Source organism: Nothoprocta perdicaria, unplaced genomic scaffold (assembly GCF_003342845.1).
Source record: "Nothoprocta perdicaria isolate Ctin4 unplaced genomic scaffold, notPer1 scaffold_373, whole genome shotgun sequence".
Taxonomy (NCBI): Eukaryota; Metazoa; Chordata; class Aves; order Tinamiformes; family Tinamidae; genus Nothoprocta; species Nothoprocta perdicaria.
Genome location: NW_020455614.1, coordinates 67,299 through 93,849, shown reverse-complemented (window position 1 = coordinate 93,849; position 26,551 = coordinate 67,299). Strand labels below are relative to the sequence as shown.

Below are 26,551 nucleotides of genomic sequence, written 5' to 3'. Positions count from 1 at the left end.
ATGRAAGTGGTTCATTTTTTTCTGAGACTTCTATAATAAGTTCTAAGATGAGCTTTCCTAAAAATATGTAATATATATAAAAGAAGAAACTGTGATGCTGACGTTTAAACATTATATTAGCAAATAAGTCCATTGCTTCACTCTTATTTTTAGTATCTACATGACAACATTAGAACAAATGCAACYGGCCACATAACATTTCTCAACTGACGCATCTGATCTGATTAATGAAATGACAAAAATGGATTATTAAGAAATGTTTGCTGTGTGTTTTTTTTCTCTTACACTAGTCATTCAACTTAATGCTATTGTTTTTTATAAGAAGACATAAAAATAATACTGATTTTTTTTAACTCACAMAAAAAAAAATCTAAAATAATTTCTGTAATACCTATGGCATAGACAGAATCTTAATTTTATAATATTGTAGGGAAATAGACATGGTAATATTTTGGGGGGATGGAACCACTTTTGACTTCACCTCCTATAAGCATCAAATTCAGCTAGTCAAATCTTACTGAACAATATCCCTGTCTTGTATCTTATCTACTGCCACCCAAAATACATTACCTATTTGAGGAAAGTTGCAGATTGTGCAGCCGTGAGCCAGAACCTTTGAACAGCCACAGAAAAAGTGGTGAGGTCACTCAAGCTCACATCTGCTCTGCTCCCTTCATTCCCACTTGTGGTTTCCATCACTCATTAACACACTTTTACTGCGTGATTTTTTCTTGCCTGTTTCATTACAACAGGAGAGTTTAATGCAGGCTGCCGAGCTTATATTGGGAGAGAGGCAAGTCCTTAGCAAATATTTTAGATTCCCATTTCTTTTTCATTCCTCTTCCACCGTCTACTCTCTGTCCTTTCACAGACTTTTCTGTCATAGACCAAATATGCTAACTTCTCTCTGGCAACTAGACACAAACACAGAAATGTGCATCTCATGGCAGCTTTCAGCTTTTCCATGCTCTTCTCCATCTTGGCTATTTTTSTTCCCAGTTGTGCAACACTTACCATATACTACAAGTTCTTTGGAAAGATGCATGGTCTAGCATGCTGTTTTGCAGAGAGATGGAAAGAAAGCAGAAAAGTAATATAAACAACTACACATTTTGCCCAGGGACTAGGACAAAAGAGGCATGGAAAAGAAGGCAGAGRACAGGCTGTTGATGGAGGAAACTCACTATCAAAACAAGTAGTAAAGTAAATGCTAGTAAACGCTAGTAAAATGAGTCTGATTTTTAGGATAGGCCCAAGCATCCAGTCTGCTGCTCTCCCATAATAAGGCATCCATTCTGCAGCAGACATACTGGATGTGAGGAGTCTAAGCAGCACCTACCACTATAGCTGGACAGTTTTTTAATCTATAACTTTACTGACATGTGCTATTTTCTTAACAAAATTATCCCAGTTATGGCAAATAAGGACAGATCTTTATCATCAAGCTAGCAAATCAAAAATTGTTGATTGAACAGAAATTAAGAACCACTGCAAGATGAGGGATACAGATTTCTGAGGCACAAAACCAGTCCCTCACAGAAAAAAAAAAATACCCAAAAAAACAGCAGTCCGAGGGTTAAGGGAAAAAGCAGGAGAGCATTTTTATGATTCAGAATTATGATTCAACATCACCTTGTCTGAAATCAGTCTTAGGTGGGCTATTGCATTCTCAGATATACAGGCTCATTGGCTATGAACGGAACACAGATGATTAGCTTCTAATACACATCTTGGAAGATTAATATGAAATAAGACAATCCCAAGGTATCACTGAGTCTATTCTATTTCAGTGGAGCATTTCTTTTTTTAATAAAGGTAAAAAAGCTATCTGTGAGGCAGCTCCAGGGAAGATGTGAGCCTGTGCCTGCTCTGCAAGTCTGCATTCCATCGAGGCTCCATGTAAACAAGATGATATCACTTTCTATTTTTCATCCTTTCTGGCACACTGTTTCATCAGCATTTCTCTTGTAGTCACTAATTGGCAACACATGCTAGCATTTTCCAGCACCACAACACTTCACATTGCACATACACACAGACCTCTGCCAAAGTTTCACTGTGTCACTGGCATGTTAGGCAACACTGAAATATTCTCCTGGCACAGACTCACCACTTCCACAATATCTCCCCCTCTTTTTGCAAGACTCCCTATTGGAAATTCACTCTTTTCAGAATCTGCAGGAGTTTCAAACTTTCTAGCATATTTTTAATATTTAAAAAACTCAATATGAAATATAATTTCCAGTTGAGTCCATGATGTTTTTTTCTTCCACACTGACAAACTAACTATATTCTAACACAATGAAAAGTTACTGTCAAGCAAGGGTCCTTGCAGTCACAGAGTGGCCTAACATGATTTCAGGAAGGCCAGGCTGGAGAGAAGGAAGTGCTGTGCAGATATTGCTCAAACTAAATACACAGAGCTCTGTTCATAGAAGGAGGGAAAAAAAAAACACCACTACCAAACAAGCTCAACATATAAAATCATCCCCTCAACAGCCTGAGGCTTAAACAACTGTAGATATTCCTCTGTCCTACAGCAATGCAGGTTCCTGGGGACTGACAAGTCTGAATCTCAAGGCTCCACCATTCAGAAGTTTCATATGAGACTTTCTCCAGCAGTGAGAAGGGCAGAGAGGAGCGTAGGTCAGAGAAGATACCACAGCCCTAACCAGGTTGAAGACAGAAGAAATAGGTAGTCTTTTACAAATTGCAAAATAGCTAATTCCATTGTGCTCCCAAATGAAAAGGAACAGTTTCAGAGATATGGGCAGGCAGCAATTCTCTATACAATAACAAACTCCATTGGAGGGTCCACAACACAAGGCAAAGTATGTACGCCTGGCAAAGCTGCTGCGCTCTGGCTGTGCTTCACACTGGTAGATCACAGGCTGCTTTGAGTCTGGAAATCATCCTAGAATATACCTCACATGCTGCATTTGATTTCATGTTATATCATGTTTTAAGTTTTCTAATTAAGTGCAAAGTTCTCTTGAAAAATCTAAACTATAGTCAGTCACATAGTTGACAAAACTGTAAACAATTAAAATWAAAAAAAAAATTGTTTTATTCTCCTAGAAAGCTGGAAGTAGTCTTTCACACTAGAGCAAATTCAGATACTGAAAAATTTCTTAGCCAGGACACATCTTCCCTTCCTAATGTCATTATTGCAAATATTTATATTTAGGGCATAACATGCTGCAACAGTTCAAGGACAAGTTTAGACTAATTCAGAGTAAAATTGAGACCAAATTTAACTCTGAATCACTGGAATAAATTAGCAACAGATTCTCTATCACTTAAAATCTTTACATAAAAATATTGAAATATTAAAACAAAAATTTGCTTTACAAATACGTCACTGCAATGAAATAATCATTTGATAAAATATTATGGTCTGCTTAATGAAGAATGTCAGACTAAATGTAGTGGTTTCTTCTGGTCTAAAACTTGTTTACAGGAGCTCCTTCTGCAGAATAACTTCCCAAGGATAATTAAACCTATGTTTACAACAACATTGTAAGTCGGCTACAATGGCATTATTTCATACACCAACGTGAGCATTATAGGCTTAACTCACCAGGGCATTCCTTTACAGCATTTGTGTTCTGCTGAAATTATCCAAGTTACAGTGACATGAAACTGGAGAAAGCTCCCTGAGACTCCAACACGGAGCCTCTGCAGGGATAACTCGGCACATGCATCAGGGCCATCAGCAGCCACACCAAGAACACAGCTAAGAGGTAGATGTAACATAAATACCCCTAAGTTTAAGGGGAAAATACCTGGAAGCCTCTCTAATGTAAAAATAAAATGAAATAAATTATTCAGACTTCTTCTACTGTACAATTTATGGTATAACAAAGCCTTATTCATTCTTAAGAGTGCATTTCTCCTTAAAAAGCCAGGTTTAATAATACCAAACATATTAGGTTATCTTGAACAAACAGATGCAAACATCACTCACATTTTACCCTGCAATGACATGAAACTTTCACCTAGAGCCTCCTTAGCTCTGCTGGCTGGCAGGTAGCAGCACATTGTACGATCTGCTAAATATGAAGACTTSACAGCTTAACTTGGAAACAGATTTTCACCATCAGGCAACTGGTTCCCATCACCTTGGGGATCAGACTCTCATTTACAATATACATGAACAGCCACAAAGATGAAAAATGCCTGTATTGTGCTGAACTGAATGCAGTTCAATTCTCCTTTTAGGTAATCAAAACAGGTAAGGCAAGGAGTTAATTTAATGTTGTCATTTATGATTTTTTGTCATATTGTGTCAGTACTTTCAAAAAATAAACCTAAAAAAAAAAAGAAGCTTCTATTTATGAAGCAGTATTTAAACATGAGCTTAATGCTATTGAAGCCAATGGGATGAAAGTGCTGTCCTGATTCAGAGCCAAAAATAAAGGTTCTTGATAAGACGTTCAAAAATGCATCTTAGAAGGTGAGACACGCTACGATGGAAAATTCTGCTACGTATTTAATTCCCAGGAAACCACAAGAGTCAATGGACAATGTTCTAGCTCACTTTATTCCTCTTTAAGACAAGAAAAAATCAAATCACTTCCTTCCCAGTTCTGGTACTTAAGCAGCTCACAAGGGTGTATAAGGTTGGTGTTTCAAGAGTATCAACGTTACCTCCACTTTCTGCAGARTATCACTGGCAACAGAGATCTTCTCCTTTACAAAGCAAAAGACTTTACAGTATTTTAATATAAGTTTTAGAGTGCGTGTGCATAAAGCCTTAATTTTCCTCAAACTATCTTAGCATTTTTAAGCATGCAAGACCTGTACCTAGTAAGCTATAATTTCATATACAGACTGTAATATGCTTCAAGCATGGACAGTAATACTCAGTATTCAAAGGGATCCTATATCAAGTCAGAGCACATTTATAGAGAAATTGAATTTTCAAGTTTTTTTGTGTGTGTGAACATACCATCTATGTCTACATGTCTTCTTGTCAGTCCTCACTACTGGAGTGTTATTCTAGATAATTTGAACCAATCTAGCAAAGCAAGAGAGGATTAAAGACATAAAAATATTTATTATTGTATTATTTTAACTATAAATATGTGTACAAGCAAGTGAGCTAGAGAAAGCCTTTGTTAATGATCCCATTCAGAAAAAAAAAAAAAAAAAAAAAAGACTGCAGAACAGGAGCAGCCTTACCAGACATCAGGGAATCCATACTGGCTCTCACAGTAAAGATAAAACCAGGCTTCATTGATTCAGTGCTCACAGATCACCTTGTTGTCACTCAGGAAAGCATTTCAATAACTCAGCAATCAAGATCCTAATTTATCTGTCCTCTCTGCTATTAGTTTTCAACCACTCATACACTGTCATTGCTTGTACAGCAGTATTACTGTTCAGGTGCTAAAATTGGATACGAGAGTGCTAGTTTTGCATTCCAAAAGGGAATGGGAAACAAAGAAAATGACTAAGAACATCCTCCTCTCAGCCAAGGGCCAGCTTATCAATATGTAGCATAATCATGTTCTATAAATGCACCAAATCAATTCCAAGACAGAKAACTACTTAAGCTAGAGGACAGAGTTCATCTGAGAACAGTCGTCAACTCAACACACCCAAATCACAGACAGAATCTAACCAGGAATAAAGTTACTAAGCAGTTTTGGTACAACTCCTAAGCAGTAGCAGCAGTAATATACAACATACTAATTTTAAGGAGGAGCTCACTTGATTTGCATCTGGGGACTGAAGCAGCCCTTCCAACTGAAATATAAGATAAGAAAGGACTGGAGTGAGTTATTTGCACTCATTTTACATTGAACAAACCTACTCAATTTTAGCAAAGGATTTCACAGGAAGTGTCAAGAGGGGTGAAATTCTGTCTTGCAGGAAGACAGCTATAGCTCTGTTCATGCACAAAGATTCAAGCCTCAGGGGAAAAAAAAAAAAAGTTGATATGGCAGAACACAGTATAGAAAAAAAAATGTGTGAGAAGCGAAAGATGTGAAAGACAAGCTGTGAGTGATGGGAAGCACTGCTGACACCCTGAAGTTACAGAAAAAGAAAGGCTACACAGTGAAATGAAGGACAGAAATGGTTAGGAGGATGTATGGAAAATGATTTAATTGAAGGATGAACTGATAAAGCAAAATACAATGAAGCTGAGAAAATACCAGCTACACAGGCAAAGCAAACAAACAAAACTKGAAAGTGGGTCGCCATTTAAAGTGAAAAGGCTACAAATTGGCAAAATGTTAAGGACTGTGACTATTATAATCTACTCAGAACATATGTCTACAGGCTTTGCTATATGTAAGCCACAATGCTCAGTGTTTCTCGAGATCAAGCCACTAAAGATGWCACAAAAGCACAACTTTTCATAAAAGTTATGAACCTAGTGAAGGCATCCASGGAAATGACAGAAAGATGCAGGAGAGAAATGAGAATCTCAGCTTTGTAATACTTGTTAAATACTTMAAAGATGTAAAAAACAACATATAAAATACTGTAATTATCTTAATTATCCTTAGTTTATTTTAAATGTCTTCCCCATCAGTGGACTGTATTCATACCAGAAGAGAACRGTTGTGAAGATCTTTTGGCTCAGATCACATCAAAGTAAATTTTTTTTCCAGTTGGGTAATAGGAATGTGGTCATTCCTGGATCAGGGGACAAACAGACACTGTTTGTCCAAAGCATTATATCCAACATATTTTACACATCTGTATTTACTTTTCTGTTTAATCTAAGCTCAATAAAAAGAGCCAAGAAGGAATTCTTGTTATTGTTGGTTGGCATGTCTTGCTAGGAACTGCTGGCAGAGGCCATTCAGTCATAGAATCCTTAATGTTGGACCTCCAGAGATCAYCTAGCCCAACCCCTCTGCACAYGCAGGGTCACYGAGATCATGTGGCGCAGGACTGCCGTCCAAGCAGGTTTTGAATATCATCATGGAAGGAGACTCCACAACCTCTTTGGACAGCCTGTTCCAGGGCTATGTCACCTTCACTGTTAAGCAATTTTTCCTTAAGTTCCTGCAGAAATTTTGGTGCTTCAGTTTGTATCCATTTCCTCTAGTCCTGTCAGTGGCCACCACTGAAAAGAGGCCATCCCCCTCCTCCTCCCTCCCTCCCTTTAAGTATTTGTATACACTGATCAGGTCCCCCCTCAGCCTTCGCTTCACCAGGCTGAACAGGCCCAGCTCTCTCAGCCTTTGCTCATATGGCAGATGTTCGAGGCCTCTGATCATCCTCGTAGCCCTGCGCTGGACTCTCTCCAGCAGCTCCACATCCCTCTTGTACTGGGGAGCCCCAAACTGGACACAGTCTCCAGATGTGACCTCACCAGGCCTGAGTAGAGGGGGATGATCACCTCTCTCGACCTACTGGAGATGTTGTTCATAAAGCACCCCAGAATGCCACTGGCCTTTGTGGCCATTCCTGGTCAGTCATTAAGTTGGACAGCCTGTCCTATGATAGCATGAGTGCCAAGTTCTTCAGAGGACAACTTAAAACTACCATATGAGTAAGTGATTTTGTAATACTAGATATCAAAATGAAAATTCCTCTTCATTCTAGATTTTTTTATATATTCTATTTGGATTCATAGTGTTAAAACACACACAGTAACCATTCTGACCATTCTGCGATTCTGTGTGAATGATAGTTTCTAACCAGCTTAATTCACAGCAAATCCTGCATACCAAAGCAATAGCAGCAATGTCATGCTTATGTCATGGCTTATGGCCAAAGCCAGCAGTGTCTTAGCATTGCCTAAAACTTACTAACCCATTTCTCGCACATAAGATGCGATCAGATGATATGTAGAAATATATTGAATTAGGCTACCACTTACACTTTCACAAGTGCATTTATTGTGTATATAAATCCTTACAAGACCACTATTTAAATACTTCTGTTCAGATCACTTGGGGTCTGTCATTTATTGCCAAAGTTGATCAATGAAAGAATCCAGCTCATCTGTTTTTCTGTTTGTTTTTTGTTGTTTTTTTTTTTTTTTGTAGCGTTGTTTATAAACCTTCTGACTTCTGCTCTTCCCTCTCTTCTCTTGTGTAATCTTTCTAAATATATTCAATATACTAATACAATTATTCTAATAAAAGATATCTCCAGGCTCTAAGATAAACAAGTCTTAAAGTCCCCATTGGCCATGGCTATAGTTCAACGGTTTGGATTTCAGCAGTTTTTCAAGTTTAACTTAGAAAGTACAAGTGATAATTACACTATTTAAGCTATCACTTATTTGTGGGAAAGTCCGAGTTTGTAAATACTTTTTAACACCATCRGCTTGAAGGAAAAAATGTAAAGGGCTAAATAAGAATATTTGGGGGTGTATCTTTTATTGAAAGAGAATATAACAGGGTTTCCTGAGCTAAGGAATTTTATCTGCCTTGTAAATGCAGTACATGTCAACGAGAAACAGTATCTGGATGTCCAGAAACATGAAATTTCTAGCTGAAACTGTTTTGTATTCAGAGGCTTGAAAGATGCTAAACAAACCTTATAGGTAACTTGTGTTGGAACCATGATTTATCTCTCAGTCTAATATTCAACATGTGATTTATCTTTGCTTCTCCCATTCAGTCTGTAATCTATGATACGTGATACGTGTCTGTTCTCCTTTCACATGGGACTTGCACATTAAGTATCTTTACTTGCAAAGTTTAGACATACACACCTTATCTCTGTTCTTTATAGCACTCGATCCCACTGGAGACTTGCTTTCATTAATTTCTCTTGACCATTATCACTTACAAAAGAGATTGTCTTTTCTCCTATGAATCTTACTTTCTTCCTTTATGGGGCTAAATTCCACTATGTGAAACATTTATAACTCTTTGAGTAATAAAAATATTACTGGATGGGAATTTCTGAAAGCTCTCAATAATCTTTTCCCCTTGAAATTACTGCTGGCTTTATCACGTACTCCAGTGGGATGGGAGTTCAGGCAACACTGAGGCCTGACTTAATGCTCTCATAAATGWACAAGTTCGGTATAGGCAAAGCTTATTTTTTGATACTTAAACAGTCAATAACATCACCACTGTGAATTTGCTCTATGCTTGCCTTCCCACTTGTGAGCTCCCTTGGTAACTATTCCATCTTTTTGCTAAATAGAGGATAAAAGCCTCAAAGGTATTACACTTCTGTAAGTCTGGGGAAGACAGGCAGCAAAACATAAAGAAGAGAGACTGTAGTAATGCTTCTCTGGGAAAAGGAAGGGGTAGGAGATTCATCCTTATTTGTCACTAGGTATTCCAGGAGAAGGGCATAACTATATACCTTAACATTGGGAAAAGTTTCAAATACAGCTCACATTTCACAGCACAGCCTACCAATGAAGAACAAAGCCTTAAGAGATCAGTTTGCATTACTTCTACCACTCAAAGGATTACATTTTATTTGAACTTAATATATTAAATAAATTCTAGGCCTTAGCATATGGTTCAGACATTTCATATATGTATTTATATAGCTTTATTTTAAACGAGAAAAATAGTTTTAATACAAATTCTAAATGTACCTGTGGGGTGTTTTATTTCTTTGCTTTGACCTTCGTCTATCAACTCGGGAAAATAGTATCTTAAAACACACAGGTTCACGTGTCTTCCACATCACTGTGGAAATGATGAAATAGGAAGGTAAGGGCAAGAACACTACTTCTTACAGGAAAGGTTAGAGTTTTTATTTAGGTGCTAAACAAGTATCTCCTTTCTGCATGAGGTTGAGAGCTGATATTTTTAAAAAGATTTACAAGCGTTTAAAAAAAAGGTGTGGGGGGGGAATGATATTGGGTCTGACCGTGTCCATCCGCTCACCCTGGTTGGGTGAACAAACCCCCAAGTGTCACACCAAGGTTGTTGCAGGTCCAGAGAAAAAAATCTGCCAGTGCTGGTCTCTGATTCAGTATTAAACTACAGTAGGTTTGATCAGAATGAGTGAAGAGAGAGAAAGGGGAAAATGAAGCTTCAGCTAAGCACCATGAGATAAACTGTAAATACTAAAGTGAAAAAGTCAAAAAAGTGCAGAAAATTCACRTTTGCACTTCTGTGTTCATGCTTACAAGCCATCACAGAGGTATCTCCCTCGGGGTGCTGCTACAAGAACACGATTAATGGTGTTCTTGGCTGTTTGGGAGGCGACATTCCCCCCTCACAGGGCACGCTGGGCTCTGCTGCAACCTCTGGCTCAGCTCTCATGGCCGTGAATGTTCACCAGGCCTCGCCAAGAACCGCTCCTGTCCGAGCAGGGATTTCAGCTCCTGCCAGAAACCTCAGACACAAAATTCACTCTCCGTGAGTCAGAGCCCAATGCCATTATAAGTCTGGAGCAGCTGGCAGTGGCGATGCACATTAATCGCGGTTGACCTCTGTACAYACAAAAATTGCTTACACAAGGTATTGCGCAAATATATGCTGGTCTAAGGGTATTTAATAGCTGCCTGTGATCATGAGAAAAAGGGAAACAAAATGTAATCCTAAACCTGATCTCACTCCAAGAGCAGTGTCAACCCTCCACGTTTTATCACAAAAGCRGCAGATTGAGTGTTTTTCTTCAAGCCCACACTGCCAGAGTGACATACTGATATCATCACCTAAGCAAAAATAAACAGTGCAGTGCAATTGCTCATCACTGTAAAAGAGTCTTTGATGTACTTATGCTAAGGACAGMAGATTTAGAGAATGCCAATCTGCCATTTCTTGCAGAGTGACAGGGTGCCAYATGTATAGGTACTTCTCCGCGTGTGCAATGCTTGGTCATGCTGGGCTTCCTCTGTGCCAAAGGGCAGCACGTGCAGGAGACACCTCCRTCCCTGCAGGAATGGGTGTCAAACATACATGGGTCTCTGTGGGTGCTTTTCTCTCCTCAGTTATAGAAAAAGCTAAAAGCAGATGATCAATTTTAAAAAACAGCAAAGTCTGAGAAAATTAACTTTCTTCTCCTTCTCTCCATTGGTTTTATTTCCACCTCATAGTCCCAAAAGTAAAATTACATGAAAATTAAAACATTTTTGAAAGCTTGTATGCAGGTATGTTCCCATCTATTTTGGACACTCTTCTCTGCAATGCTGATTTCATACATTTAAATTTCCTTCATACATTTAAATTTCCTACTATCAGTAATTCTGGTCCTTGCTTCTATTTTACTTATGGACTGAAAGTGACAATATGGTTTTCTATAGCTGTTGTGCTGGATTTAGTTTTTTTCTTGTTTATTTTTTTTCCCAATGTCCAAATTGATTTCTCAGTTCTAACCCAAATGAAAAGAACTATTCACTCTGCACCTGTCAGRTAAATGTAAAACAAAAATAGTGAGAGCCAACTTTCTCTACAGCAGGAATTTTAGGCTTAGGTATTGAAAAAAAATGCTAAAACCAGCATTCAATCCAGTATAAACAATGAAAATTGAGGTATTTAATGAAGTACATCCTATTGTGATATGCTTATAAAACTTGAGCTGACCTCAGGAGAATTTTAGTTCCAAATATAATTAAGAAGCTAGTGACATTTAAAGCAGTAGAATTAAGGAGCTCAATCAAATAGCATTTTGCAGTTATCCAATGCTATCTATTATGGCTTTCAACGTATTACCGTTAGCTAACATCTTCAAATAAGCTGTCATGATTTTAAATGTGTTTCTTTCTCGAACTAGAAAGCATGCATTTTTGATTAATACTTTTCTTATTTATTCCACAGTCTAGTTCTGCACTTGAGAAATAACTCCCTCAAAAAAAATCACAGTGAAAAATCTGCAGATTTTATGGGGACCTGTGCCAAGTAGTCCCTAGAGCACAGCAGCCTGACCAGCACTCAGATTTTAATGTAACAGATGTAAATATAAAAAGTAGATCAACCTTCCCCCCAAAAATAATTTTATCAAGATCACATGACACCAATATTTCAAAACAACACAGAATTAGAAGTATAAAGCATGATTATAACTGAAGAAGTACAAAGCATGACTATAGCAGAGAAAACATTTATTATTGTAAAACACAGTTTTTATGTCCAGATGTCTCCACAAGTGCAGAGGCAAAAAATAACAGCTAACTTTTCTGATGTCTGTTAGAACGATCAAATGTTCTGCACAGTGCTTATATAGAGGGGAGTAGGGCCTCTAGGCAAAAAYTGTATGCTTTGGACATACAAATTTAGATTTTGGATTCAGGTTCCAAATACTCAGAAATGAGCATCAGCCTAGATCTCAGACATATTAGGAAGGGACAGTGAAATTAAATATAGATATACAAAATAAAAATAAATAAATAATAGTTTGCACAATTTAAGAAAAATTCTAGCTAGAGAACAGCTTTCTTTCACATGACTGAAATCTCTATTTGCTCCATAGTAGAGATTCTTTGCAAAACAGAGGCAAAAAGGAAGTGATTATTCTGAAATTATTCTGGTAGGAAGAGCCCGAGGAAAGAAACACAAACATTACCGCATTACAGCATCCAACATACATTCTTTAGAACAGCCTATGAAAACACAGAGTATTTTTCTGTAGAAAGAAATCAGTGAAAGTGTGCAATGCTAGAACCAAATAGTACTGCATGGCATTTTGTTACCATTCCATAGATAAAACACACACAGAACAGGTGACACAATATGACAAGCTCTACAACTAGATGAGAACTACTTGGGAGTCCTGGAAACTAAATATGTTTCCAGAGAAGCCCTAAGACCCTCATGTAACTACTGTTATCAGAGGCAGCATCACTGCAAGGCCACCACCATGGTCCAGGGTCTTTATCTCATGGGAGGACAACAGAGGCGGGATGAGACGAACTCTTTAAATCTTATTTTAGAGACTGCCAAAATAATCACAGGAAGAGACAGTCAGCACCAGAGGGTAAAACAGCTCATAAAAGAAGAACTCATAATTTAGGTGCTTGAAATGAGATGGTATCAGCTGCTCTCTCAGTGCTGATTGAGTGATCCTGATGAATTTATGAAACACGATGCCAGAAACTGTTTTGTCTAAAGATTCTTGAACCATATGTTTCTCAGCACACAGGATGGTCCCCAGCTCCAGGAGTTAGGAAAGAGAACACAAAAAGACACTACTTCTCGTATTTCTTGTAATATTTCTCCTCTGCCACTACAGTGGAAAAAAATGAACAGGCAGTATTTTATACAAAGTTTAACGAATTCTGTCCCTTTTCTAGTAAAAATCAAATATAAATCCCAGGTATGTGCATCTAGAAATCAGTTAATCTTGAAAACACAGACGTCAATACAGTGGCATTAACAGCTTCATTACAATTAGTTTGTTTGCAGGAAAGATGTCTAAAAATTGTCACATTAGAAAAACTACTGAGTATAGAGTGCAAATTAGGTGATAATTAAGCCATCTGAATACCTGAACTTTTGCAACACACATTAGCATTTTATTTACTAAGTCATTAATAAGAGGTGAACAGCAGCTGATATCACACTACTTTAATAAGGTCACAATTACAATAAATTGCTTTTGTACAAATTGAGCACAATCACAGAACATTCAACATGGCAGCATTCCAGGTCTTGGAAGAAAGCTGAAGACGGGATGTGTCAGTTTGTCGGGGATGCCAGTCTTATATGGGAACTGAAAATGGCACACAGGGTGACCCAAAACTACACAAAAGATACTGTCCCCTATGGACAGATACTGGCCCCTACAGACTGGCACTTCCACACTGCGCAGCGGAAGCRAGGTGACTGGACACAGCCTCTACTTCTCTTAATCAAAGATGCAGAATCACATGAAAGAGTCATACAAAAATCCAAGTGGGCGACAACTGAAGACTGCACGATGACACAATACTAGTCTGCGCCCTCAGCTGCCTTTGAGATATAATAACAATTCTAACCAGGCACTCTGCAGTGCACTGCACRTGGACACTGCATGTCCACTCACAGGCATAGAAAAAAAATGGCTGTCATTTCTTTTACCAACACATACATTATTAGTATTCAATAATTTTAATCTGTGTGTGTGTTTACATTGAAACATCTTTCCTGAAAGGATTTCCTTTGAATCAGTCTTCTTTTATATTCCTGAGCTCCTAATAACCCTAGAAAGTTCAAGGATCCCCTTCTCATCTTCCCCTTCTCTCCCTACCATCACCAACTCAGCAAATCTGTTTTCAACACAATGGAATGACATGGTGCAGAAAGACTCATGTCACCTGGAGAAAGCCTTAGAGCTGTGATTTCTCTCCTCACTGAGACAATGAGTCAGCAGTGCCCTCGTGGCCAAGAAGGCCGATGGGATCCTGGTCTGCATCAGGAGGATGCTGCCAGCAGGTCAAGGGAGGGGATCCTGCCYCTCTACTCAGCTCTGGTGAGGCTGCACCTGGARTACTGTGTGCAGTTCTGGGCTCCCCAGTATAAGAGGAATGTGGAGCTTCTAGAGAGGGTCCAGCAGAGGCTGAGAGGGGATCTGATTAATTTGTTTAAGTTCATGAATGGGGTACGTAGGGGGGGAAGGGGCCAAGCTCACTAGTGGCCAGTGAGAGGGCAAGGGGTAATGGGTGTAAGTTGAAATACAGGCAGCTCCATCTCCTTATGAGGAAGAACTTCTTTCCATTTATTGTGACAGAGCCCTGGMACAGGCTGCCCAGGGAGGCTGTGGAGTCTCCTTCTCTGGAGATCTTCCCAACCCGCCTTGCTGCCACCCTGTGCCCCGTGCTCTGGGTGTCCCTGCTGGAGCAGGGGGTTGGAGTAGATGATCTCTAGAGGTCCCTTCCAACCTTAACCATTCTGTGATTCTGTGATTCTGTGATTCTGTGATTCTGTGAAAGCTGATGGGAAATTGTTCAATAAGCTAAGAAACTTGCTTGTATTTACTACGTAACAGTACTTTAGAACAATATTTGGGGGTTCATTATATTTTATAAACCCAGATATCAGAGCTTGCATTATATGACAAAAAGATGATAACACTGTAACACAACACTGTAAAAATTAAATGACACTATCTCTGAATAATGTCTTGTCTAGAGTTGCTACAAGATACAGCAATAAATCTAACAGAAAGAAAAGTACCATTTTTAGTTCTTTCAGTTTATTTTGTACACACAGCATGGCTATTTGATTTCATATTGAATGTGATTTTTAATTCAATTTTTAAAACATGTTTCAGGTTGCTACCACATGCTTTGTCATTCTGGCAATGCTTCTCTTCTYGGCAGCAGCTGACATGAAAAAAGTATCTTGCTAAAATCTTTTTTCCTTCCTTTTGTTTTAWTCTTTTTTTCTTTTTCTTTTGCAGTTGCTTTCAGTTAGAATTTGCCTATAAGGGAAAATACCTAGCTAAAGATTTGAGGGTAGAGTTTCGTTTTCAATAAACTAAATGCAGCAGTTGGGAAAGTACAAAGTCAGAAAGGTACTGAAAGTCTATTCCAGGTTTTGTTTCTCTGAGTTTCAGATGGAAGCACTGAAAAGCCAAAAATTGCCAAATTTTCGATAGATTCCTGCATGTACACAGTTAAAAAAAATAGAAAAAAAAAACCCACAAAACTTCCATGTGAAATTATTCATCAGCCATTGAAAATAGGAAAGATATCAGATGTGGTCTTCCCTATAAAATAATGTCCTTAAGAGTACCTTCTTGGATTTCTTCTCAATAGTTCTTTGAGCAGGCCCATTTACACCTTCTAAAAAGCTCTGCTCTATAAACGCAAAAATGTCTGGCATAATGTACTTAAAGAACTTCCTGGATTCAAATGCTCAGAACTTGGCATTGGATCTGTTTTATTGTCTAATTTAAAAAGATTTAAAACTGATGAGACCATCAAGCTAATAGAACAGTGATAATACAGTGGAGGTTTGTTGTTCTTCATCCCTTGACTACAGACTTTGCGTTAGCTACAATAAAAATAAAATGAAAGGCAAATGATATTGACTTCTAACAAATAAACAGAGGAAATGGTAATCTCCTACCCATGCGAACAGAAGAGAAACAAAAGCACTATCTGGTTACCACAGGTTGGCTACTGTTCCTAGGAAGGAACGAGGCAGTTCTGAGTATTTCTGTTCTGGYACAGTCAACCATCTATGAAAGTCTTTTGAAAATGAAGTGCCAGAAATATGTTATCCAAACCACTACGGTATGTACTTAAATTTGCAATTGCTTCACTGCAAAAGCACATATGGAAATATCTTCCATCTCTCTTCTGAAAGGAAAAAATATGTGACACTTCTTTATACAGTCAATATTCTGRCTAATGGCTTGCCTAAGGTAAGCAGAAAAGCAATTTATTTGACAAGACCTGATTTCAGGTCCTGCAAAAGTTGACAATGGCACAAAAGGAGCAGCATCGGAGAACAGCACTGATACAGCAAGGCCGGGGAAGAAAATTTTGAGCCAAGATCCTTGCACAAAAATAAAAGCAGGAACTGCAAGCCTTAAAAAAGTATTCTGAACATATTGATTAAAAGGCCTTTAAAGTAAACATTAGATAAAAATAAACTGAACTCGCATATCATTATTGTTTCTTTTTCATTGCTTTTCTGTATTTCTTTATGCATTAGCTGCAACCAATACAATGCACATTGAAAGAAACAAGAACAGGAGACTGATCTCCTTCCTTTGTTCTGGGGTTTCTTTAGAGGAGAGTTTGCCATTTTAATGGTACTGCAGAGGAGTTATTTTCATAAAGATATGCCAGAGCCAAGCCATTTGCACATGCGTGAGTGGCAGAGACTTCGGGAAAGAGCTGGTTGATACCTATGCCCRTTTAGCTCCCCTTTAGCTCTTCTCTGCATATCGCTTGAGAATGATGAATGTTCTGGGTCATGCAAAGCTACACAAGAACGTGGCATAAGGTTCCTCTGCGGGGCAAGCAAGTTTCCTTCCTGATGAGGCTCTTGTTTCCACACAGTTGTGTGGCTGAATGAACTATCCCTGTAAGTCTTCACAAGGCAAGTTCCCGGCATGCAGGGGACAGGACTATAACATAAGGGTCTCCCATGAAGGTCCAAGGACAGGCACAAGGCACCTCAAAATCACTCCATAGCGCTGCAAAGGTGAGACTGCCGTCAGGCTGTCCCGCTAGCACTCACTCCCCAAAGGCATCACTCGTGATACCTGAGTGCACTGCCAGGTAAATGTGTACAGTCAGCAAATGCTACTGTTGTCATGCCTGCAAAACCAGATCACATAGACACTGACAGGAGACAGATGGGAGAATTTCCTATCTTTTCCAGGAGGTGAAGTTAACTTCATCTTCCGCTTTTCAGGATCTTATGAATAATGGAGATTGGTAAGAAATGCACAGTCTGTCACCAGGCTCTCCTGGGTGACAAGTGTCACTTACAAATAACCAAGCCTTACGTGGGCCAAAAACACAGTATGGATAGGAATGAGGAAACCTGCATCCCGGAATGTTGACGGGGATACAGCACTTCCACACAAGGATCACTGAAATGCTCCTCATGAGCAATCTCATACATCAATGCGAGTGTGATTTGCAGCAGCAAGGGAACAGGCCTACAACCTGATTCAGGAAAACAAATAGCAAGAACACAGCAACTTGGGTCCTTTTTACTTATCTCAAAGAAGAAAATACTCCATAAGCTTCTGTGATGAGATTTTAAACTCTTTAACTGACATCTTGATGTGTTAGTAAAATCATTCCTATCAGTGTTTAGCACTGCTGAGACATTGAGATTAAGGAGCTGTGTTGGTCCCTTTCTGCAACGAATGGCTTTGAATCCTAAGGCTTTATTACCACCCACTTACAGCCACAGCTGCCACAGCTTTGCTGAAGCAAAAGGCTTTTCTAGTTGTAAAGTATAAATTTCTAGTTGTAAAATTAAGGGCACAAGGGTACAAAAATGGTTTCCAAAGAGTTTTGTGTTTTGAGTAATCAACATTCACWGCATTTACTTACAGGCATTTTCCCTAACTAATACCTAACCTAATGCCTTAGCCTCAATCCATTTTTTATTTAAAGTCACATCAGATTACAAATAGACTCAACTTTGAACAAAATCTTCTGCATCTGATCCAAGAAAAAAAMCAATAGCAAAACCCCATGCATATTACACTTCACGCCTCTTTAGACTAAAAAACAAATAGAAACAATGAAAGGCACTGGAAAATACGGGCAGGTTTCCTTAAGGTTTTGTTTAGAAATGTGCCGCAGCTGAAGTCTCCTGTAGGATATCCTGTGAGTGACACACAACTTTATCAGTATAGGAGAATAAACAAGTGGTCTTGTTGAACCCATAAGGTCCTGTTGTGCTCTGCTGCAACAGTTTCCCCTTCACTGACAGTGAAGCATTATTACATTTTGGAAGTGCACCAACACTAACTTAAATGTGAGTATTCTGAAATTCACCTACAAACAGCATATATAACACTTATACACCTATAACAAACACATATCTAAACTCCTAATCTTTTAATTTATATTAGTTAATATAAGTTAATATATTAGTTAATTAATTAGTTAATGTTAACAGTGAGCCAGGCCATGTTGCAGTTAGAGCTGATGAAAGTTTTGTCATTGATTTCAGTGCAGTGAAGGTCAATCCTGCTATTTTTCAAGTTTCTCATGGATCTAATGTTTAATAAATATTTTTGCTGAGTTTAACATCATCCAGTCCCAATGCACAGCAGGGCTAAAATACATTGGCAGGAAGTTTGTACAGAAGGTAAAAGTGTGTTGTCCTGCACCATCTCCAAATACGCAGAGCTTCGCCTGCCAAAGCACAAATAAGGGATGTTGGCCTTCACAGCATGGGACAGAGATCAAAAAGGAAGYATGAAACTGAAGATTACTCAAGTACAATAGGAAGCTCAAAATCATGTAGTATTTATTCCCTACCAAAAGTGTTAGAGCCAAACCCATACTCCCAAAAGAAAATCTAGGCAGTTTGACACAGTAAACAAGATGTTTCCTTAACTTTGTAAACAGGAGATTGATTTGAAACAAACTGCCAAGTAACCTAACCCATTCCAATCTTCTAGCTTTACATTTTCCACAGAAGCACCAATGTAAGTGGCCTTCTTTATCCAAAATGTGCTATAATGTAATCAACTATTATAACAATAATAACATAATCAGCATTTTTTGAGGCAATTCTTGGATAAAGCTCCAATCAGCTGACGAAATGGAGCACAAGTATCTTTTCCTACATTACTGAGTAAATTCTTATTGCATGGAAGGCTAGTGCAAAGCCTTCATACTATTTTTAAGCCTTATTTCTAGTTAGCCTAGGACTTCCTAGTGCCAGATCTGCATAAGACYCCAGGAACCATGGCAGATAGGGGCAAACAGCCCCTAACAAGGGTTTCTCAGCTGGGCAGGCAAAACTGAACATTGCCACACAAGGAACAAGGGACAGTGCAAGAAGGGGGCACTACTCGCAGTGGACATGTGGAAGAACCAGGCCTGATGTTCCTGCTACTACTGTGGGTGAGAAAAGCAGGAAAGCCTGGAAAAAAAATACACAAGAAGATGCAAAAGATGTAAAATATGCAAAAGAKGCCATATTCCCCATATCCTCCTAGCAGGAGATGTTCTCACTGTGGAGCCAACAAGGACCTGGCCATCTTAAGGCCTTCAGGATTCCCATGTCTTAGGCAACCTTTCCTTGTGTTTAGTGACAGCCTTGCAAGCTACTTTATTTGCTGCTTAAAAAGGGTCAGTCTATAATTTGCTGTAGATACATTTTAGTATAAACATAACAATTCATATGAAAAGTCTGGAGCATAATAAATACAGACTTCTGTCATACCTTTTGTGTGTATATATATAACAAAATGAAGGCCATTCCCTATCCTTCTATTTTACTGTTCCCCAAAGAGGTTCCTTGTTGTATAAATAATACACATTTGGAGAGTTCTTTCTTTTACATAATATTTACATTTAGTTCAGCAATGTAATGTAGTGAATCTGTCAATCATCTTGTTGAAAGAATTCCTATCTTGGATAATGCCTTTTACTGTAAAATCCTTTTTACTTTATAAAAAGGCAACAGCATGTAAATAACTTTCAGAATTTCTACTTGCAACATGGACAGTTGGCAAACAACATCTTTAAAAATATTTTTTGCTTTCAAATCAGATTCTGTAAGTTACAATGCTCAAGACAGAAGGCAGTAAGATTGAAATAYTTAAGACCAAATGTTTGTCTTTATAATTTACTGTTCAAACAAAAATTTGAAAAGTGCTATTACACTTTTTTTAGTATTCCAAAAAAATCACTGAGTACAATTACTTTATGACTTTAATGTTAAACACCTAACCGCGTAAATTATATATGGTGTGCCTGTTTTAATTTCCCTGTCCCTGCCCTTTGATTTATATATATGTGCATATATACTTTAATAGAGAACATATAAAATCTACAACACATTATATATGATTGGATTACACATTGTCTATATATTTTGTTTGAATAGAGCATCAGACAGGTTCTGGAAATACCCATATTCTTGTGTCATTGTAAGCTTAACCAGACAGTTAGACTTTGATATACGCTCTCAAGAGCTTCATTATTATACACTCCTGCAGGACTGAAATACTTGACTTTAATAGAATTACCCAGATGCTCAAGCTAAGCATATGAAACTAGGCATAATCAGGGCACTAATAATTCTCTGTAATTTTCATATTTATTCCTATTCCAAGGTGTTCTATAAAAAACAACCTCTCTGTGGGATCACAGAGTAAAGAAAATGTATTATTTTAGTATTTTCGGTATTATTCAATTTCTAAGAGTCAAAGCATGAGAATTATTAGGTTTGCTCATAAGCTTTTTAATATTTAATTTTCTTAATTAAGACTTGCACAAGTATATTTTAACAAATAGAAACTATAAGTGTTGGGACACTAGCCAGGTAGTTCACAAGTGAAGAGGCTTCAACTAGGTGATACATATCTACCCGATAGAGCACATCTACCTGACAGAACATGTTTTGAAGCTCCTTTGAAGAACTCGACCATTCTSATTGTTGTTGAGCAAGACTTGAAATTGCCAGGTAATGGTCAGTGTTATTTCAGTCTAAACAGTTAGTTACACAGATAAGAGACATCACCAAAGATAAACAACAAAAGTATAGTACAGGCAAACTTCTACTAGGACTTTTTTTTTCTTTGTTCAGATCCAGACCAGAATATCCGTTTTCTGAGAAAGTTAGAAAAAAAAAAACAGAATGATGTAAGCAAATATCTTTTAACTATTTTTCAGCTTTTCATATTATCAGAGTCCTTTAAAGTGTATCTACAACCCAATTATGGAAGAACTTAATAAATGCATTCTGAAACTGAGGTTCATATGCCTCTATTGGTACAAGTGCTACTTCAAAGCTGTATGAGAAAGGTCCATTCTCGTCTCCTCCCAAGAGTACAGTTAACATCTCTTGGGTGAGAAATCACTACCACATTATAAAATGTTCTTCCCTGTGTTTCAGCCCTGGATAACACAGGGAAAGGTAGAGTTAATGGCACACATGCCTTTGCACTGGACATCACAGACCCAAAAGCTATTGCCATTTCCCCACGATGATCAAGTACAAGTTTTCTTTTTTTATGTTGGTGGTGCATAAGTGAAGTTTGGTAGTTATTATTTTTTTATTCAAATTACAACCACACAAGACCATAATCTTATCTCAAGAAGTCTGATGTTATGGTTTCAAATCCACTTCAGAGTAGAATGAATATACATAACTTTCCATTGTTTACATACTGATATGATTTGACACTATGCTATCTCTTCCTTTTTTTGCTGCCTTTTCTCTAACTTTTGGATTTTGAGGTTTGAAATATTCATAGTAACTAGGCATACTTACCCACACTAAGTGTTCATACAAATATTTTTCAGTAACAGATAAGGAAGAGCAATTCTGTTTCATTAAACAGTATTATTTAGTACTTTTAATCTCCACAGACATCTACAACTACACATAGACAACAAAAATATGAGGGAAAAAAGGAATTGGGGTTATTTCTGGCAGTATTGTCCATACTGTAGAGTAGGAAACTGAGGCAAAGAGAACACTAGAATCATCTGGAAATCACTCTGCRTGATATTCTGATGAACTTCAAAAGACTTCACGGATAATGACAGAAAAACACTTTAAATAAATACCATYATAGGTGCTATAAAAGTGGCTGGCAATAGAACAGTTTTAAAAATTGATTACTGCTGAACTGGACAGCTGAGTCATCAGTGCTTGTCCTTCAGTTAGCACAGAACGATGTGTCTCGTAAGCACGTTATTTATATTCTTTGTATCTTCAGCAGAAGTACCATCTGGTTAGGTTTGGTGATCATTACATAGCACTTTTTTATATCTGTTGCCCTTCATCTATATATCTCTTTTCAGAGGAATCTTGGCCTTAGCTAAGTGCAATTATAAAGAGGCCAACATCTTTTAGGCTAACACAACTGTGAATCTTGCACAGTATAAAGGGTTGTTTTGGCTAGATGTAACACGTCTCCATATTAAAAATGTGTGTTTAGTATCAGTCCTCCTTGGAGATAACATAGAACAGGAATCCAAAGTATTGTTTTCTTTTTTAATAAAATGGGCAGGTGGCCTTGGATTTGCCAAGACACAATGTGTGTGTGGTTTTTTTTTTTTTTTAAGAGGTGAAGAGGCCTGACTTCCTCTTCAGTATCTCTCATGATTCCACAATACAATAATCATGATCATCAACCCAAGACATAATATTAAATTAGGTTTTATCCCTGCTGTGCATTTTGAGAAACATTGTTGGAACATATGACCTCCAGTGTATTGTGTGTTCTTAGATCCTATTTCAAATTGTCATTTCTGCAAATATTTACAAAGCAAAAAACACTGTTTGTCTCTCGGCAATGCAATCCACATGTCTTTAATGCTATTCCATATCAGCATCTCAGACTAAAACAAGGCACGAACAGCACTGAAAATTAGAGAAGACAGAAATACTTCTAGTGGCCTATAGCCAAATTGAGTCTATAAACACTTTGCTTGTGAGCTAGTTACATGCATGCAACATTTGGAATACAGCTCATAACCTTTGGCTGCACAAATACAGACTTTCAGTCAACAAATTCAAGCAACAGTTCTGCTCATTTGAGTTGAATCATGCCTATCAGCAACGGTCCTGCTAGAAGCTGTGACCAGCTGCCCAGCTGGCACTACCAGGACGCGCTGTCCTTTGCAGGGAAACAGCACCCCCTGGGTTTGCCAGTGCGGGGAGAGCACAAGGCTGCACTCCCTTGTTTGCTAGGGGCTCTGCAGGAAGGTTCCTCACCAATGTCTGGGTTACCTACCCACTGCATGGATCATTCCTGCGGGAGGAATGCAAAGGTGCCTCACTTGTGCATAGGTGAGCTCTGCTGTGTTTGCAGGCTGTGGGACTGACTAGCAAAAGTCAATTGCTGAACAGCAAACAAGCATCTCAAGAACTTCTGCTGTTAATACCACAGTACCGGACCAGCTGGTACCCAGAAATTTTAGTCACGAGCAGTTGTGAAAACCTAGTTTTAAAGTTACAAAGCTTCATTGTGAAGTTAGATAATCACTGGGAAGGAAACTATTTACTCATCATTTCACATGGACTTGTTCTTCTTGGGCACTCCAAGATAAGAAACAATGTCACTATGGAAAGCATTTTTCTGGGCAGTAAAACGCTCATCCACAACACAGGTAATAAGCTATGGCATTACTCATTTCTTCATTGATTCTGAAGAGGAGATCAAAGTTCTAAAGTTTTAAGTAAATTAAAAAAAAAAAAAGCATTGCAATTTTCTATAAAAAAAAAAAAAAAACTTATTTGGTGTCTAACTTTGAAGGAAGCTCTTAGCTTAGTTTAGAGATCATGCCAGTGACCTGCAATCTTAAACTTCTCAAGAACTGGGACTACTTGTTCGTCATGAAGCTTGATAAAATGTGCAACAGTTTTAAAGGATGCAATGAACTTGCTGAATAACGGATGCATGAACTTACTGAAAACACATRCATTTTATATTAGATTCAATTTGAATTCAGGGACATAAATAAATGCAGTTGTGTGTCATTTCCAGATGATCTCAGCTCAACAAAAGAATCCATTTACCTTCTCTATACCTTCAAGTGAACAATGAAATGCATACAAAAAAAGAGTTTAATGCTGCTCCAAAATGGAAGCATCTTCCTAAATTAAGTATATACCCATTACATRCATTGTATACATGCTGGAAAAATAAACACTGGCAAATGTAGCATGTGATCTTGGAAATGTCTCCATGCAAGTGACTGGATTTTCAAAAAAGGTTTATATATATATAWAAAACATAAGTTCCAACAACTGTGGGACTTTAGGGCCAAGTTTCTGGCAACTGGGTGATGTTAAGGCCAAGCACAGTTCGGGAGAGCATCTTGTGTAGGGAGYCACAGTGCCATGTGCCACAGTGGCACCTCTCATGAAGCTCTTCCCAGAGCCGAGGGCCATCATCTCCCCTCACACACCGGGAGCCTTGGCTTTATCTTTACCCACAGACAAGTGGGCTGACAGGCACCACTTCGGCGGTGGCATTTTTAGGCAGCCCTCAGAGTGATGCAYCCCTGGGCCACAGCGCATGGCAGCCACACGAATCCCGCGCTTGAGGCACTCGTGTGGCACGCGGCGGTGGCCACGAACATCCCCGAGGCCACTCGGGTGAAGGCGCCACGGATGAAGCCCCCATTTCCATGGGGTGCCTGGTGTCCGGGCTGCCACCCGGGGCTCCCCGCGGGCACAGCAGCTCGGGGTGGCCCCGCGTGGGCGCCACGACGGGGGGCGACGGGACGGCGAAGGCGCCGCCTCAGGGGTGTCCCGCAGCCCAACKGCCGCCGCCCCCGCGCAGCTGCCGGCCCGGCCCGGCCCGGCCCGTCCGCGGAGCCTCCCCGGCGGCGGCGGCCCCGCTCCCCGGCGGCACCACCCGCTCCCAGGGAGCCTCCTCCGCGTTATTGGGGACCGCGGCTCCCCGCTCTGCGCCCGCAGCGCTGCCTCCCGTCCCCTCGGGCCACCCGCTCCGCTGCCCCCCGGGGCCAAGCCCGCAGAGCCCCGCGGAACGGCGCAGCGCGCCCCGTCGGGGGGTAAGTTTCTCCGCAAAAGCAGCCCCTGAGCGCAAAGGAGAAAAGCAGAGCGACACTCACCATCGCGCCGGAGGTTGGAGGAGCGCAGGGCTCTTATAGACCCGCCCTGGGCAGGGGCCGTGGTGCCCTGGCGGCTGCAGACGTTGGCGCACACGACGGCGTAGAGCAGCAGGAGGATGAGCAGTTGCATTGGGACCCGCTGCGGACGGGACCGGGCGGCAGCGAAGAAACGCGGCGCGCTCCGCCGGGGCTGCCTCCCTCGCCCTCCTCGCGGCCGGTGCTCGCTGGTGTTCCCCGGCGCGGGCTGCTTGCTCGCTTGCTCGGGAGAGTTGTGTGCATGAAAATAAATGTTGGGGAAAAAAAAAAAAAAAAAGAGCACCCGAAACTGCAGCGAAAGCTGCCGAGCTACTCTGCGCGCTTCCCCCAAACTTCCTGCATGCTGAACTTTCTGCTGCGCGGCCAAACTTTGCAAGGTGAGAAGCGCTGCGGGCCGCCACCTCCGCCCCCTCCGCGGGGGCTGCCCCAGCCGCGGAGCTCCGCGCCCCCCGCTCCGCTCGCCACGAGCCGCCGCCGGCGTGTGGGGCGGCGGGAGCGCCCCGCGCTCGTGGCGGGGCGGCCGCGGGCGCGGGGGGAGAGGCGGCCCGCGGGAAGGGGGCGGCCCGCGGGGGCGGCACTGCTCGGTCCCCCCCCAACCTCGGCGCCGTCCCCTCTGCCCGGCCTGGGACGGCCGCGCTCCAGTCAACCCCCGCCAGCTTCGCGAGGGCCCGTCGGGAGGCTTGAACTGAGCRGCAGGAGCCAAAACACGTTCTGGGAGTAACAGCGGCTGAGAAAGTTGGAAGAAACACGCTTGTCCCCGGGAAAAAATATATATATATAAAAATATATGTATAGGTATACGTATACATACACACATACACACAAAATATGTGCTTCTGTCATACCAAACACTTTCCAAAACTTTTTTATTTTTTTAATAAGAGAAGTCAGTTCCTGCTATTTTAGACCCTAGTCAAATCCTCTCTCCCACTAAAAGATTGTATTACTGCCAGAAGACTTTAGGTCTAAACTGAAGGTATGCAAGAGGATTGTGATCAGATTGCTGTTTTAATACTCTTTTCCTCTCCATTAGCTACAGTGAAAATAGCCAAGTGAAGTCAAAAAAAAAAAAAAAAGAGAGGCTATAACATTTCTCTAATAAATCCTTACCTACTGGGTTTATTTCTTGAGGCACTTTGCAAAGTCTTAGCGAGAGACTCACAAATTACAACATGCTGGTGGGCCTTTTAGTGACCTGAAAGCCCATTTCACTGTGAAAGCACCGTGTTCATACTGTGCAGTGCTGTGAGTGTTGCATGGTTCCTGCTGCACTCTGTGAATACCTATGTCTGCACAAGACCTCTTCTCCAAGAGCACATTAGGACGGCAGTGGAAGTGCAACATCTTGTGTGTCTTAAGGGAGCAGTGGGGTGTAGTTCTGTTATGTGTAATTCATGGTTCTTT

The 26,551-nt window shown here is 40.0% G+C and overlaps 1 protein-coding gene across 1 annotated transcript in view; it reads right to left on the bottom strand.

The window, feature by feature from the left end:
- The window catches only part of PDGFD (platelet derived growth factor D), a 138,906-nt gene extending 113,665 nt beyond the window's left edge, over nt 1-25,241 (bottom strand). The window contains exon 1 of the mRNA XM_026044628.1: nt 25,112-25,241. Coding sequence (XP_025900413.1) covers nt 25,112-25,241 — 130 coding nt within the window. The remainder of the gene's footprint in view (nt 1-25,111) is intronic.
- Between the last annotated feature and the right edge of the window lie 1,310 nt (nt 25,242-26,551).